The 13,532-nt window shown below is 41.2% G+C and overlaps 1 protein-coding gene across 1 annotated transcript in view; it reads left to right on the top strand.

Moving 5' to 3' along the window:
• Positions 1-688: 688 nt before the first annotated feature.
• The window catches only part of XNDC1N (XRCC1 N-terminal domain containing 1, N-terminal like), a 35,024-nt gene continuing 22,180 nt past the window's right edge, over positions 689-13,532 (top strand). The window contains exons 1-6 of the mRNA XM_023736494.1: positions 689-733; positions 2,664-2,805; positions 3,593-3,748; positions 5,081-5,259; positions 9,224-9,309; positions 9,553-9,725. Coding sequence (XP_023592262.1) covers positions 689-733; positions 2,664-2,805; positions 3,593-3,748; positions 5,081-5,259; positions 9,224-9,309; positions 9,553-9,725 — 781 coding nt within the window. The remainder of the gene's footprint in view (positions 734-2,663; positions 2,806-3,592; positions 3,749-5,080; positions 5,260-9,223; positions 9,310-9,552; positions 9,726-13,532) is intronic.

Raw genomic sequence — 13,532 nt, 5'->3', positions numbered from 1 at the left:
TGCAGCAGGAAACATAGAAATCTACATTGTAGATGCTTTGAGAGACCAAGCTGAATTATACTTATTAAGTACCTACCGTGTAGCAAGGAATTGGTATAATCTACAAGCCATTGAAAATTTCTAGTAGAGGAGTAACTTAAGGAAAAGGCAATTTAGGAAGATTCATCTTACGGGAAAAAAAGCTAACAGAAGAGACTTGTATCATATTTAGTTGAACATTTGTTGAACATACTTACTATGTGCTAGGCTGTAGGGATCTGAAATGAATGATTTAAGGTGCCTTGTGCTTGTCTGTAGGAACTTATAAATCCAACATCAATATGTTATTATATTATTTTGTACTTGCTGTTCTGTTGCCCAGTGGTTGCATTCCAGTTGTTTCACATTTGTTGGAGTCTCATCAGCTGGTTCAGATCTGCTCCCTGCCCACCACCTGCACCAGGCCAGTGGTGGTCATCAGTGACAGTCTGACTGACTGCTGCAAATAACCCCTCTTACCAGAGAATCAGCCATGAGCAGTTTGTTTTTCTTTTGTTCTCTTCTTCAGGAGTGACGTGCACATTCTTTCTCTTCTGGAGGCTGACAGGACCAAAATACAGGCAGTGTGAAAGTGGTGACAGAGTTAGAAGAAATCTTGGAAGAAAACATTTTTGACTTGGTCGTGGGACAGCTAGCTGCTGGGCCCACCATGGCACCGGTGAAGATCAGCCACGTGGTATCATTTTCCTCTCAGGTATATTAGCAGGATTTTTTCTTGGTAGCTGGAAAGGAGTTAAAAAAAAAAAAAAAAATAGACTTGACTCCACTTTCAGCGAAATCCCAATCTAATAGGAGAGACATTGTCCCTTCTTTGGGAGTCCAGACTCTAATGGGGGATGCATAGCTCTTGCCTTTAGGTTGTCCCCCAGAGCAACGCAGGAGGCATAAAAGAAGTGTTCTCAGGAATTGATGGTAAAGAAGGAAGCACATTCAGGATCCTACACATAGTTTGGAGGGAGCTAGCAAAGCTGTAAGCCCAAAGTCTGCACCAGGGTCCCCAGAAAGGCAGTTTGGTCAATTTGTCGTTAAGAACAGGCCCAGATACTCGAGGTAGTCCCTGACCTGTGAAGATACCACTGTCACCATCAAGGGTGCTTCCAGCCTTCTGCCTAAAAGTCCTGTAATATCCCAATTACAGCCATATCCCTGGCCCTGGGTCCTAGGGCCAGCTCATTAGGGACTTCTCACCCTTTCCTCTGCTGTCACTGCTTTATCCATTTGCCCCTTCTCCCCTCTCCTCTCTTCTTGTTACCCTAACCTTTTTCAAGGGTTACCGCTGGCATTTTGAGTGGGATGAGTCTGCATTTTGTAGCAATGTCATTTGCATTGTGGGACATTTAGCATCCCTAGCCCCTGCCCCTAATGGCAATATTGCTCCCTGGTCATTAAATACCCCTACACATTTCAGAAGGGGTGGCACTGCCTCAATTAATAACTACTATATCAACCCCTATTCTAGGGAAATAAAATAAAAATTGCCCTTATCCTTAGCTGCATAGTCAGCCTAAATGGTTTTCTTCTCAGACTCTTAGCCTATAAAATGCTAGAGAACATTAAGTATCTTCTAATTATAGTGGTTTTCAAATGATACTCTGTGGGAACCCATTTTTAGAAATTGAAAGTAAGGGGGACGAGTATGTCTCTAGTCCTTCCTCCACCTGTGCTTTAGCCAGAGCTCTGCTTTTATTTGCTTAAAGCTATTTATTTGTGTGTGCATATGTACAAACACACACATACACACTTCGGTGTAAGATTTCAATTCAAAGAAAGCGTTATTGCTTTTTTTAAAAATAAAGTTGAAAATCATGAATCTAGTCTCTTGCTTCACTTACAAATGAAGAAATTTAGGTCCAGGGAGGCAAATTGGTTTCCACAAGGCCACTTAACCAAAAAAATAACTGACCTTGGGTTAGAACTCAAAATTTCCATCTCAGTACCACCGTTGTTGACTATGAACAAATCACTTTATTCTATGCCTCGGTTATAAAATTAAAATTAAAAAATTTGCCTTCTTTACCTCCTTGAGTTACTTTCAAGATAAAATAAATGTCTGTAAAGTCATCTTTTAAATGAAAAGAAGTGGTATAGTGTGGTGGCTAAGAGCTCTGGATTCAGAACCCTGAGTTAGAATCCTGACTTTGGTTGGTTATTTGGCCTCATGGCCTTGGGTAAGTTGGTGAACCTCTCTAAACCAGTTTGTTCATCTATTAAATAAAACAAAACAAAACAAAAAACCATTACTGTCAAGTCAGTTCCTACTCATAGCAACCCTATAGGACAAAGTAGAAGTGCCCCATAGGATTTCCAAGAAGCAGCTGGTGGATTCAAACTGTTAACCTTTTGGTTAGCAGCCAAACTGTTAACTACTGTGCCACCAGATCTCCATCTATTAAACAGGAAGTAATAATAGTGGCTACCTCAGAGTTGTTAGGAGAATTAAATGAGATGATGTCTGTATACCACTTAGCATTTGATGTATTCCCAGGTCTCCTGACTAGTGCCGTTTCTGTCATGTTTGGATGCCTAGAAAGGTTTGGGAGAGTGGAGATCCCTCATTCATGGGCATCCTCTTCTCCCTTGGACTCAATAATGTTCTTGATCTTCTCCTCCTCTCTCATACTTAGGATCCCAAGTATCCTGTGGAGAACCTACTGAACCCAGACAGTCAGAGGGGACCTTGGCTCAGCTGCCCTCAGGACAAAAGTGGGCAACTGAAAGTGGAACTGCAGCTGGAGAGAGCAGTGCCCATTGGCTACATCGATGTTGGTGAGTGAGTTCTCTGGGGCCTGAGAACCAGAGAAGTAATATTCACCCCGACCCCTCAACTAGAATGTCTGAGTTAAATCTAGCTGAGCAGCCTTCATGGACTAAGCCCTACCTGGGAGTGATAGAGAGATATGGCCCGAGAGCTTAGGGCGGGTCTGTGGTATTGCAAAACTCCAGGAGCTGTGGAATACAATGTGAAAGGTGCTTCTGGAACTGTGCAACGTACTGCCCTGCTTTGGTCTGAGTAGTCTGGATGAAGCCATAGGACATCATTATAAATGCCAACAAATAGAATCTATACGCACCTCTAAATATCAGTGTCAAGAAGATGCTGGAGGGATGAACTATACAGGGTTAATCCGGGAAGGTTTACTGGAGGAGTTGGGAGTTTGTGGACTGAGAAGTTTGACCCTAGAATTGTCTGGAATTGAGGACTGGTGAAGACCGTTTGTCCCAGCTCTGTCCAGACAAAGAGATGTCAGACTTCCTAGCAAATATTTAATAGAGACAATTCAGTACTGCCTGCCAGGGTCAGAGGACAGGCAGAGGCAAAGGGAAGATTTCTGATTAGGAGGAACCCAGTGAACCTTCACATGGTCATTTAGTGGACTGTGGTCCCATTTCACTTCAGCTGCTGGTTCCCTGTGGGACTCCACATGTTGCTTGACTTTTCTAGACTTCCAACAAGCTCTAGAATGCCCTTTTCTCACCCAATTCCCTTATCTACCGTTAGAGGGGCCCCTGTCATCCCATCACCTTTATCCTTCTCTCAACTTTTTGTCCCCAGGTAACTGTGGCTGTGCTTTCCTGCAAATCGATGTGGGTCGTTCGTCCTGGTCCCTGGACAGGGCTTTCGTCACCCTGCTCCCTGCAACCATGCTAATGTCCTTAGCTGATTCAAAGCAGGGGAAGAACCGCTCAGGGGTCCGCATGTTTAAAGATGGTAAAGAGGGCAAAAGCAGAAAGGAGGCGTTGGGTTGGGGGGAGAAAGAGAGAGAGTGTGTGTGTGTGTGTGTGTGTGTGTGTGTGTGTGTGTGAGAAAGAGATGCAGTACTATAGAGGGCTGTAAGTACTGTTGGGTGTATATTGTGGGAGGGATTCTATGCAGGGGCTTAGTTATAACTGTTGGGGGAGTTGGGTCAGTAATGAGTGAACAACAGTGTGGTATATTTGTGTGTGAGTTCTGCATGGTAAGTGTACATGATAAACCTGTTGCTGTCAAGTAGATTCCAACTCATAGTGACCCTGTAGGACAGAGTAGAACTGCCCATAGGATTTCCAAAGAGCAGCTGGTGGATTTCAACTGCCATCTTTTTGATTAGCAGCCGGGCTCTTAACCACTACACCACCAGGGCCCCAGGATACATGATAGCTAGGTATATTTATGAGCTATGATTTTACTTACGCATAACATGGGATTCCATAGAACCTATGTAGAACCCATATTTGCAATTAGTGTGCTTTTTGTTCATATATCTGTACCAATAAGGGTGTAGGGTAAATCTTTACATATGCAGTGGAAAGCTATGTGATGATTATAGTATGTAGCATGTGGTGTTTCCTGAGTTCTGTGCTGTGCCAATCTCTGAATTCAGCTGACACTGCAGAAGAAGCATAAGATATGATTCTTGGCTTCTGGGAACTTACAGTCTAGTAAGGGTTTGTCTGTGTTTAAGTTGGAGGTGTTTATAATGTTGTGGAGGAAGAGTGATATTGCAGGGGCACATGAGGTGGAGAGATGAGGTACTGATTGGCTAGTGTTGGGAATAAAGTGTGTGAAGGATTTGTGATATTGGTGATGTGGTACTGTGAGTATATGGGGCATGTTGTGGTGTGAGGAAGGTTGAGGTCAAATGGTCAGGGAAGGCTAGATATATCTCAGCTAATCATTAGGCAAGTGGTCATCCCAGACCCTAACATTCCATATACCTCCTGTTAAAATGAGATATTGATGAGGTCTCTGAAGAGGTGCACAATGAGAATGTACTGATGTGGGGAACAGTGTGGAACCATGATAGACAGACAGGAGCGATGGTGGGAAGGCAAGGGATTGGATCTGAGAGGGCCCTGATTGGCCTGTGTGGCTCTACTAGACCCTGAGCACCAATGCCTGAGGTGGTCAGTTATCAGTGATCTCCATTCTTCCTTTTGTTGGAGTTTACTCCACATAGCCCCTGTCTTCTTTTCTTTCCTCTTCTCAGTGCTGACCTTCTTTTCTCCCTCCTCCCACTAGTGCATTTCCTTTCCCCTCATGTTCTTTCTTTTTTTTCCTTAGATGATTTCCTAGCCCCAGCCTCAGGTGAGTCATGGGATCGACTTCGCCTCACCTGCTCCCAACCCTTCACACGTCATCAGTCCTTTGGCCTGGCCTTCCTGCGGGTTCGTTCCTCTCTGGACTCCTTAGAGGATCCCATGACAGGCCCCTCAGCACTTGTGAGCTCTGGGCTGAGCCAGGTATGTATGATGGTAGAACAAGGACTTAATGATCTACCCTTTCCGGGTTTCTGGTTAGGAAGCTGCTGTCTGACTGAGGGATAGACGCATACATCACACATACATATTCAAATATGAGCACAAACAGGCTTGCTGCTCTCTCTTATAGGAAGGAGTGAACTCCTCTCCTTCCCTCGCTCGTATATAGAAGATGCAAGTGAGTGAGCCTCGAATATAGTGTTCACAGAGTTGTTGGACCATTTGTTCTTCTTGAGTACAAAGTTAACCTCATATTTCCAGGTTTTTGGTGGCTGTAGCTTTTACTGGAGCCCTGATGGCACAGTAGTTAAGCGTTTGGCTGCTAACCAAAAGGTCAGCAGTTCAAATCCACCAGCCTTTCCTTGGAAACCATACGGGGCAGTTCTGTTCTGTCCTATAGGGTCACTATGAGTCAGAATCGACTCGATGGCAACGGGTTTGGTGTTTTTTTTTTTTTTTTGGTAGCTTTTATCAGACTTTTCCTTTCAGCGCTGGAAAATCCCAGGGCTCACTTATAATCTCTCTGTCCTTTTTGTTCCCTGCTTGACCTGCCCAGCAAAGCCAGTTATACTGTTAGATGTGTGCTCTGCAATTTCATTTGTTCGCCTTTTCTCCCTCGCTATACAACACACATATACTCCTAAGAGAAGATGTGTGTGAATGCTAGTCTCCTGTTCTCTACTGACTTTCTCGCCTTGAGTTTATGTCAGTTTAACTCACCTTTTCTCAGGCAGTTTTCTAGGTATATTTTCATCCTAAGTCTGTTCTGACTCCTGTCCTTCTGCTTTCTTGTCATTGATGCCTCCATATATTTTTTGAAGCCTGTACCCTCCACCACAATCCACTCACAAACAAATATAAATAAGTAATCAGAGAAAACTAAAGTCATAGAATTCTAGAGATTTAAAAAAACAAAACTTAGGAATCATCTAGCCCCAAGCACTTCATTTTATATCTCAGATGGAAAACTTTTGTGTATTCAGTGAGAAACTAGAAGTCAAGTCTCCTGTCATCACCCCACATTGCTTCCTATACACTCAATACATTCTTAGAAGCTTCAAACATATTTGACAACCAAAAGAATCAGTTCACAAGAGTTTCAATCTACTCCTGTTGAGGTTACTGAGAAAAAGAGGAGACTGGGCATTAGGAAGAAAAAATGGAGTTAGAGCAGAGAGCAGGAGTAGATGCTTTTATAGTACAACCTTGGGAAAGACCCAGAGAGTAGACACAAAGTAAAGCTTGGTCTGAGGTTTGCTCTCCTATTTCTGAGAACGGCTGAAAAATGCAAAAGGACCGACAGAGGCAAATCAGTGTGCTCCACCATGTTCTGATATTCTGGTACTGGGAGCTGACACGAGTGGCGGTAGATCTTTGTGATCCTGGCTGTTCCATAAAATGTAAGCTCCGTGAGATTAGAAACCTGGTCTGACTTGTTCAATAATATATCGCTGGCACCTAGAACAGACTTATAGTATAAATGTTCATTATATAAATAACCTTTTGGGAGGAGTTATAGATAAGGTCACTGTATAGTTTATCATCCAAACCGAGGCAAAAGAGTGTGCTATTAATAATTGCACTAGGACAACAGACATAAAGCTGGACTGTCTCAGGCAAACCAAGACATATAGTCACCATAGTTTTCGGATAAATTAGGGCTTCCCAGAGGCTTTTCGATTTTAACCATCTAAATTAATCTGCACCTCTAGGATTATGATGGGATCCAGGAGGAAGGGAGTCAGCAACTCCAGAGCCATAATAACAGAAAGACATTGAGCAGTAGCAAAAGCAGAACAAAACTCATGTATGCAGGTACCTCCTTGAAAGCACAGAAAAGGGAGGTCCTGAAACATTTTTACAAGAGAGCGATGGTACATGGAAATGAATCAGACAGCCCTCAGTTTTATAATTTAAGGGTCACTATGAGTCAGAATCAACTTAACAGCAAGGGGTTTGGTTTTGGTTATGGAGCTCTGGTGGCACAGTCATTAAGAGCTCAGCTGCTAACCAAAAGGTCAGCAGTTCTAATCCACCAGCTGCTCCTTAGAAACCCTATACGGCAGTTCTACTCTGTCCTATAAGGTTGCTATGAGTCAAAATTGACTCATTGGCAATGGGTTTAAAATGCTGTAATGTATCACTCTAATTGGTATACTATAGCGAAAGCAAAATATAAGTACTTTTAACCCTGTGAATGGTGACTATGTGATTCAGAATAGAACTGGACTCTGTAAGGTTTTCAGTGCCCGTGATCTTCTGAAGTTGATCATCAGGCGTTTCTTCTGAGGTGTCTCTGGGTGGATTCGTCTTGAGTTGGAGTTGACTCAGTAGCAACTAGTTTGTTTTTTTGTTTCTTTTTTTTTGGTTTAACCCTGTGAAATAGGAGCTTTTATGATCACTGATTTCCCAGTAAGGAAACAGAAGTGCAGGGAAACTTAGTGGGATATCCCAGGTCACACTGCTTAATAAATCTTGGAACTGGATTTGAATGTAGGCCACCTGACTCTACCTAGCTTGTGCTCTGAAGCTCAGTTTCTAATGGTTAATCTTGTTTAGCATTAAGGTTGAATAAACCATATCTACATACCTGTCTAGTTACCCTTTCTGGTAAGATTCACTCTAAAACTCATGAGACAAGGTAAAGAAAAAATGAAAACTCTGGAAAAGTTAAACAGAATATTTCAAAATTGATGTTAGGTCCAAGACGAGATTACAGTGGCAATTAGAAAATATTTAACAGTGAATGAGAATGAAAATGCTATTTAGCAAACTTGTAGAAGGAATCCAAAGCCATGTTTACAAGAAACACATTTACCTTTAAAAGAATCTGTGATAGAAGAATCAGAGTTGAAAATCAAAGAAAAAATTAAGAAATATTTTAAAATGTAGAGAAAAAAGGAAATTTGGAAAAATGAAAAAAGGAAATAGTCATAGATAAATTGAATTTTGACAAAGAATTAAGGAACAATAAAAAAGAAAACCCAAACCCATTGCCATCAAGTCAATTCCGACTCACAGTGACCCTATAGGACAGAGTAGAACTGCCCCATAGAGTTTCCAAGGAGCGTCTGGTGGATTCGAACTGCTGACCTTTTGGTTAGCAGCCATAGCTCTTAACCACCACGCCACTAAGGTTTCCAAGGAACAATAGCATACCATATAAATAAAATATCTGTAGAGATGATCTGTTAAGAGATGGTTGCACAGAGACATTTCTGGAGCTAGAAGTAAAGAGGTTTATAGATGCCTGTGATAGATATAGTGGTTAATGCTAGAAAAATAACAGGTCATATCTATATACATACATTCACATCTCTTTTTATAGATGGCTAGAAATGGTGGCTAAAATTGGTAGGCTTTTAGTTGTAGGTGAACAAAATTGTTTATAAAATAAAATCATACTGGAAATTAAGCAATATGATTAAATAGTTTGTAGAAGGAAATGATGAAAATGTCCCCAAACAGTTCAAAATAAAGCTGTTTGTCTGTATGAAGAAATATATGTGTATGATTTTTTCCTTTTGAAGGTATGTAAAGAGAGAAGAGTGATTTGAGTTTTGTTCCTATGTTAGTCAATTTTATATACATACGAATTTAAACACACACATATATATGTGTATACTTCCAGAAGTTTCACATCTGTCGCCATAGCCCTGTTTTTCCCAAGAATATGTAGTCTCTTACCTGGGAGCTTTCAGGAACACGATAAAACTCCTACCACTGGGGAACTACATACACAAAAATCACCAAAGCTCAGATCTTAGAGCTGGAAGAAACTCAAAAACGTGCTCACACAAGCAAACATGCATGTAGGAGTTATTACAGATACATTCATTCCTTAAGCTGAGTTCCTCAGGTTTGGGAGTAGGCCTTGGCACTAGGTGGCAGTGTCCCCTGGTGGTGAAGCTCTTTATTTCTTATTTCTCCATTTTCTTCTCCTCAGGGGTCTTCTGATGCTCAGGAGTCTGGTCCTAGCCCCTGGATGGCTAATCCTTCTATCCGGAGGACATTCTTCCCAGATCCCCAGACGTATGTAGCTGCCAGAGTGGAGTTCTTCCAGTCACTTCACAGTTCTTTTTCCTGGAAGAAAAATGCTACCAAGTCTCTCACAGGCACACAAGCCCAGTTAATCACATACTCTAAACCTAGTCTTATCTGTATGTCAAACTGGCTTTTTTTTTTATTAGATATCATTGACCTGGGTGAGCAGAAGAGTAACGTGGGTGAGGCCTCTGTTCTGAGTTAAGCCAAGCACTGTCTGTTTCCCTGCAGGAGCACCAAGGAAATTTCAGAGCTCAAGAATTTTCTAAAGCAGCTGCAGCCAGGGATTCTGGGGCGTTCAGCCCGCATGGTGCTTTCAGCTGCCCACAGGGCGCCCCCAGCCAGTGTGGCAGACCCAAGGAACAACCACGCAGAACCAGGTCACAGTCATCCTGATGGCTCAGGTGAGGCACATGACCTACCATTAGCTCCATACTCTCCCTGGCAGTCTCCTTTCTCCCTGAATCCACCACTACTGTAAGGGGATGGCTCACAAATGGGACTTCATGTGGGAAAAAACAAGACTGTCAGTGTCTTGTTTCTGTAAGAAAAACCAAATATTGTGTAGTAATTGAAAGAAAATCAGTCTAGGAATCAGAAATTTTTATGTTTTTGGGATTCAATTCCCTTATCTTCAAAGTGAAGAACTTTAAATAGTATCTAAGGCCTTTTATAGTAGTAATGGCCTGTGATCACCTCAGAAGGATGAGTAAGTCAGGGTGGTGGTCTGTGTATGACGCTTAGTGGGGAAATAAGATGGGGTATAGTGTGGTTTTATCGCAGAGGAAGAAAGGATGAGAAAACATTTTGGAGTTCCTACTTTGCATAAGACATTACTAGGCACTTTTACTAGCTGTCTTACTTAATGTTCACTACAAATTTATGCAGTAGATATCATTACTTTCATTTTACGGAAGAATCTGAGATTCAGGGAGGTTAAGTATTCTGAGTCACACAGCTAATAAGTGGTGGAGCCAGGATTTGAACCCCAAAGTGCTTATTCTCTTTACTATTCCATATAGCAAGAGGGAGGAAACATGTAGGGTTCTCACTGAAAAGTTAAGAAAACAGGATGGCTTATTATTTCATTGGAAAAATTTTAGGAAAGGAAAGGTTTGTCTGTCATTTCAAAGAAATAGAGTATATTGATCATTTATTGCTATGTAACAAATTACCCCAAAACTTAGTGGCTTAAAACAATGTTTATTATCACACAGTTTCTGAGGTTTAAGAATCTAGGCACAGCTTCGCTGGCTTCTGGCTCTGAGTCTCTTACAAGACTGCAGTCATCTCAAGGCTCACCTGGGAAGGGTCTGCTTCCTACCTCACTCACAGGGTTCTTGGTAGGACTCCTTTTGGACTGTTGGACTGAGGCTTCCCTCAGTTCCTTTGCCATGAGAGCCTCTCCATAGAGAATCTCACAATATGGCAGTTTACTCCATCGGAGTGAGCAAGCAAGAGGGCAAGACAAAGTGCCAGCAAACCAGACAATGCTAGCAAGACAGAAGTCACAGTCTTTTGTAACGTAATCACAGAAATGACATCCATCACTTTCGTCATATTCTAGTCATTAGCAAGAAGTTACTAGGTCCAAGACACACTCAAGAACAAGGGTTTACTAGGAAGCAGGAATCAACGGTACTAATTTCAGAAGCTGCCTACCACGTAAGAAAAGATGTTATTTACTATATTTTAAGAGAAGGAGAATGGAAGGGAACTAACCTCTTTGGGGGCACATACTATGGGCTGGACATTGGAGCTATGAAAGCACTTTGAAAAACATTAAATGCTGTACAAAGTGTTTTGTAAATTCTGAATAACTAGACAAATGGTTCTTACGGGACAAATGGTTGTTACTGGGTTTTGTATCACTCATTTGACATTGAACATCTCTTATGTGCCAGGCTCTGTGCTAGGTGCTGGGGATACCACAGTGAATAAAATAGCAATGCCCCTACCCTAACAGAGATACATGTGTCCATGTCACACAAAGAAATCTAAAACTTAAACTGTGATTAAGTGCTTTGAAACAAAAGCATATTGAATGACTAAATTTAGATGAGAAAATCAGAGAAAGTGCCTCATAGGAGGTAACAGTTCATCTAAGACTGAAAGAATGAGAAAATATTAACCGGGGAAAGAGAATAGAAAGTATATTCCTGGCAGAAGGAATGGAATAGGTGAAGACTTTTGTTAATGAGCTAGATTTGATGAGCATTTCTAACGCAGAGCCCAGAGCAGAGGAGCAAAACTCAGAGAATGACACAGGCAGGACGAAGAGACAGAAAGTACAGCACCGAAGGTAAGTAGGTCAACCTAAATTAAAAGACCCAAATCACCTCCCCAAACCATATTGCCCTCCTGCAGCTGTCCTTTTTCCTTCACTCTTGCTTCAGTTAGGTCAGAAAGTACCCTTGTGTCTAGGTCTTGATCTCTTGGTCTGGACCTAGAGGGTAGTGGTGAAAAAATACCCTCTTCCACACATTGTCAGGCTGGGAGCTACACAAGGAGACAGCCCTGTAGTGAACCAGAGTCTGAAGATGAATACTTAGTTATCTCAGGAACTATGTAACCTAATTCCACATCATCCTATATTTATTTAGCTTTGTACCATTCTGGATCTTTAATAAAATCTGCTTTAGATGTTGCATCCTGATCTTGGCTGTGATATAGAGAATAAATATTAAAAGAAGAGAGTTTGCACAGTAGGTGACACCTGACTTTTGTTTGGTATGGGGTGTTTTTAAGGAATATACCTTGAGATAAAGCTCTCCTTTCCTGTCCTCCTCAGGCATCACCATTCCTTGTCTTATATTAAGCAAAGTCCTTAATTATTACCCCTGAAGTAGTCTCCCCAAGGGGGCAGCAGCATAATTAAAAAAGCGTGCCTTTTTTTGGCATGCAGTAGGTACTTATTAAAATTAGTTGCTTAACTACTCTTAATTGAAATTGAAGGTGAGTCTTTAGAATGGGGCTAAAATTGGAGATGTGAGGGCCAACTCCCATCCTTTTCCCAAATGGCCAGCCTTAGACAATCTATGGCCTCTATGGCCAGCCTTAGATGATCTGACCTCTGTTTATTAAGAAATTCAGTGAATTCCTGATACCTTCTTCCTTGTGTTTATTTCTAAAATAGCAAGTTATTTCTGCTTTGCCTAGAGGTCATTTCAGACGTTCTGAAATGAAAGCAGTAAAGACAGCAGGGCATATTTATCCCAGGAATGCAAGGTTGGTTCAACAAGTGAAAATCAATCAATGTAATACACCATATTATTGGAATAAAGGACAAAAGCCACATGATCATTTCAACAGATACAAAAAAAGCATTTGACAAAGTCCAACATTTTTCATGATAAAAGCACTCAACAAACTGAGAATTAGAAGGAAACTTCCTCAAACTGATAAAGGGTATCAACAAAAAAACCTACACTAACATCATACTTAATAGCGAAAGACTAAAAGCTTTCCCCCCAAATCAGGAATAAGACAAGGATATCCACTCTCACCATGTCTATTCAACATTTACTGGAGGGTCTAGCTAGGGCTATTAGTCAGGAAAAAGAAATAAAAGGCATCCATATTGGAGAGCAAAAAGTAAAACTATTTCAATTCACAGATGCTATGATAATGTATGTAGAAAATCCTAAGGAATCTACAAAAACATTCATAATAGCCAAAAGGTAGAAACAGCCCAAATGTCCATCAACCAATGAATAGATAACAAAAATATGGTGTATCCATACAATGTAATATTATTTTGCCATAAAAAGGAATGAAATACTGATAACATGCTACAACATGGATGAACCTTGAAAACATAGTGAGTGAAAGAAGCCAGTCACAAAAGGCCATGTAATATATGATTTCATTCATAGAAGAGTCCAGAATACACAAATCCATAGAGACAGAAAGTAAATTAATGGTTGCCAGGGTCTGGGGTAAGGGAGAAATGGGGAGTAATTGCTAATGGTACGAGGTTTCTTTCTGAGGTGATGAAAATGTTCTGGAACTGGTTATTGGTGATGGTTACACAACTTTATGAGTATACTAAAAACCACTGAATAGTAAACTTTAAAGGGTGAATTTTATGGTATGTGAGTTGTATCTCATTTAAAAAAATACGATTCTTAGAGCAGTAATAGAAGCACTCTTCTCAGATATTCAAAGGTTAAATGACTTCCCTCCAGTCTGGTGCATTAAGTGGGGACACT

This window comes from Trichechus manatus, unplaced genomic scaffold, assembly GCF_000243295.1.
Source record: "Trichechus manatus latirostris isolate Lorelei unplaced genomic scaffold, TriManLat1.0 scaffold00088, whole genome shotgun sequence".
Classification (NCBI taxonomy): Eukaryota; Metazoa; Chordata; class Mammalia; order Sirenia; family Trichechidae; genus Trichechus; species Trichechus manatus.
The sequence above is the reverse complement of the archived record's forward strand: the minus strand, read 5'-3'. Positions and strand labels throughout refer to the sequence as shown.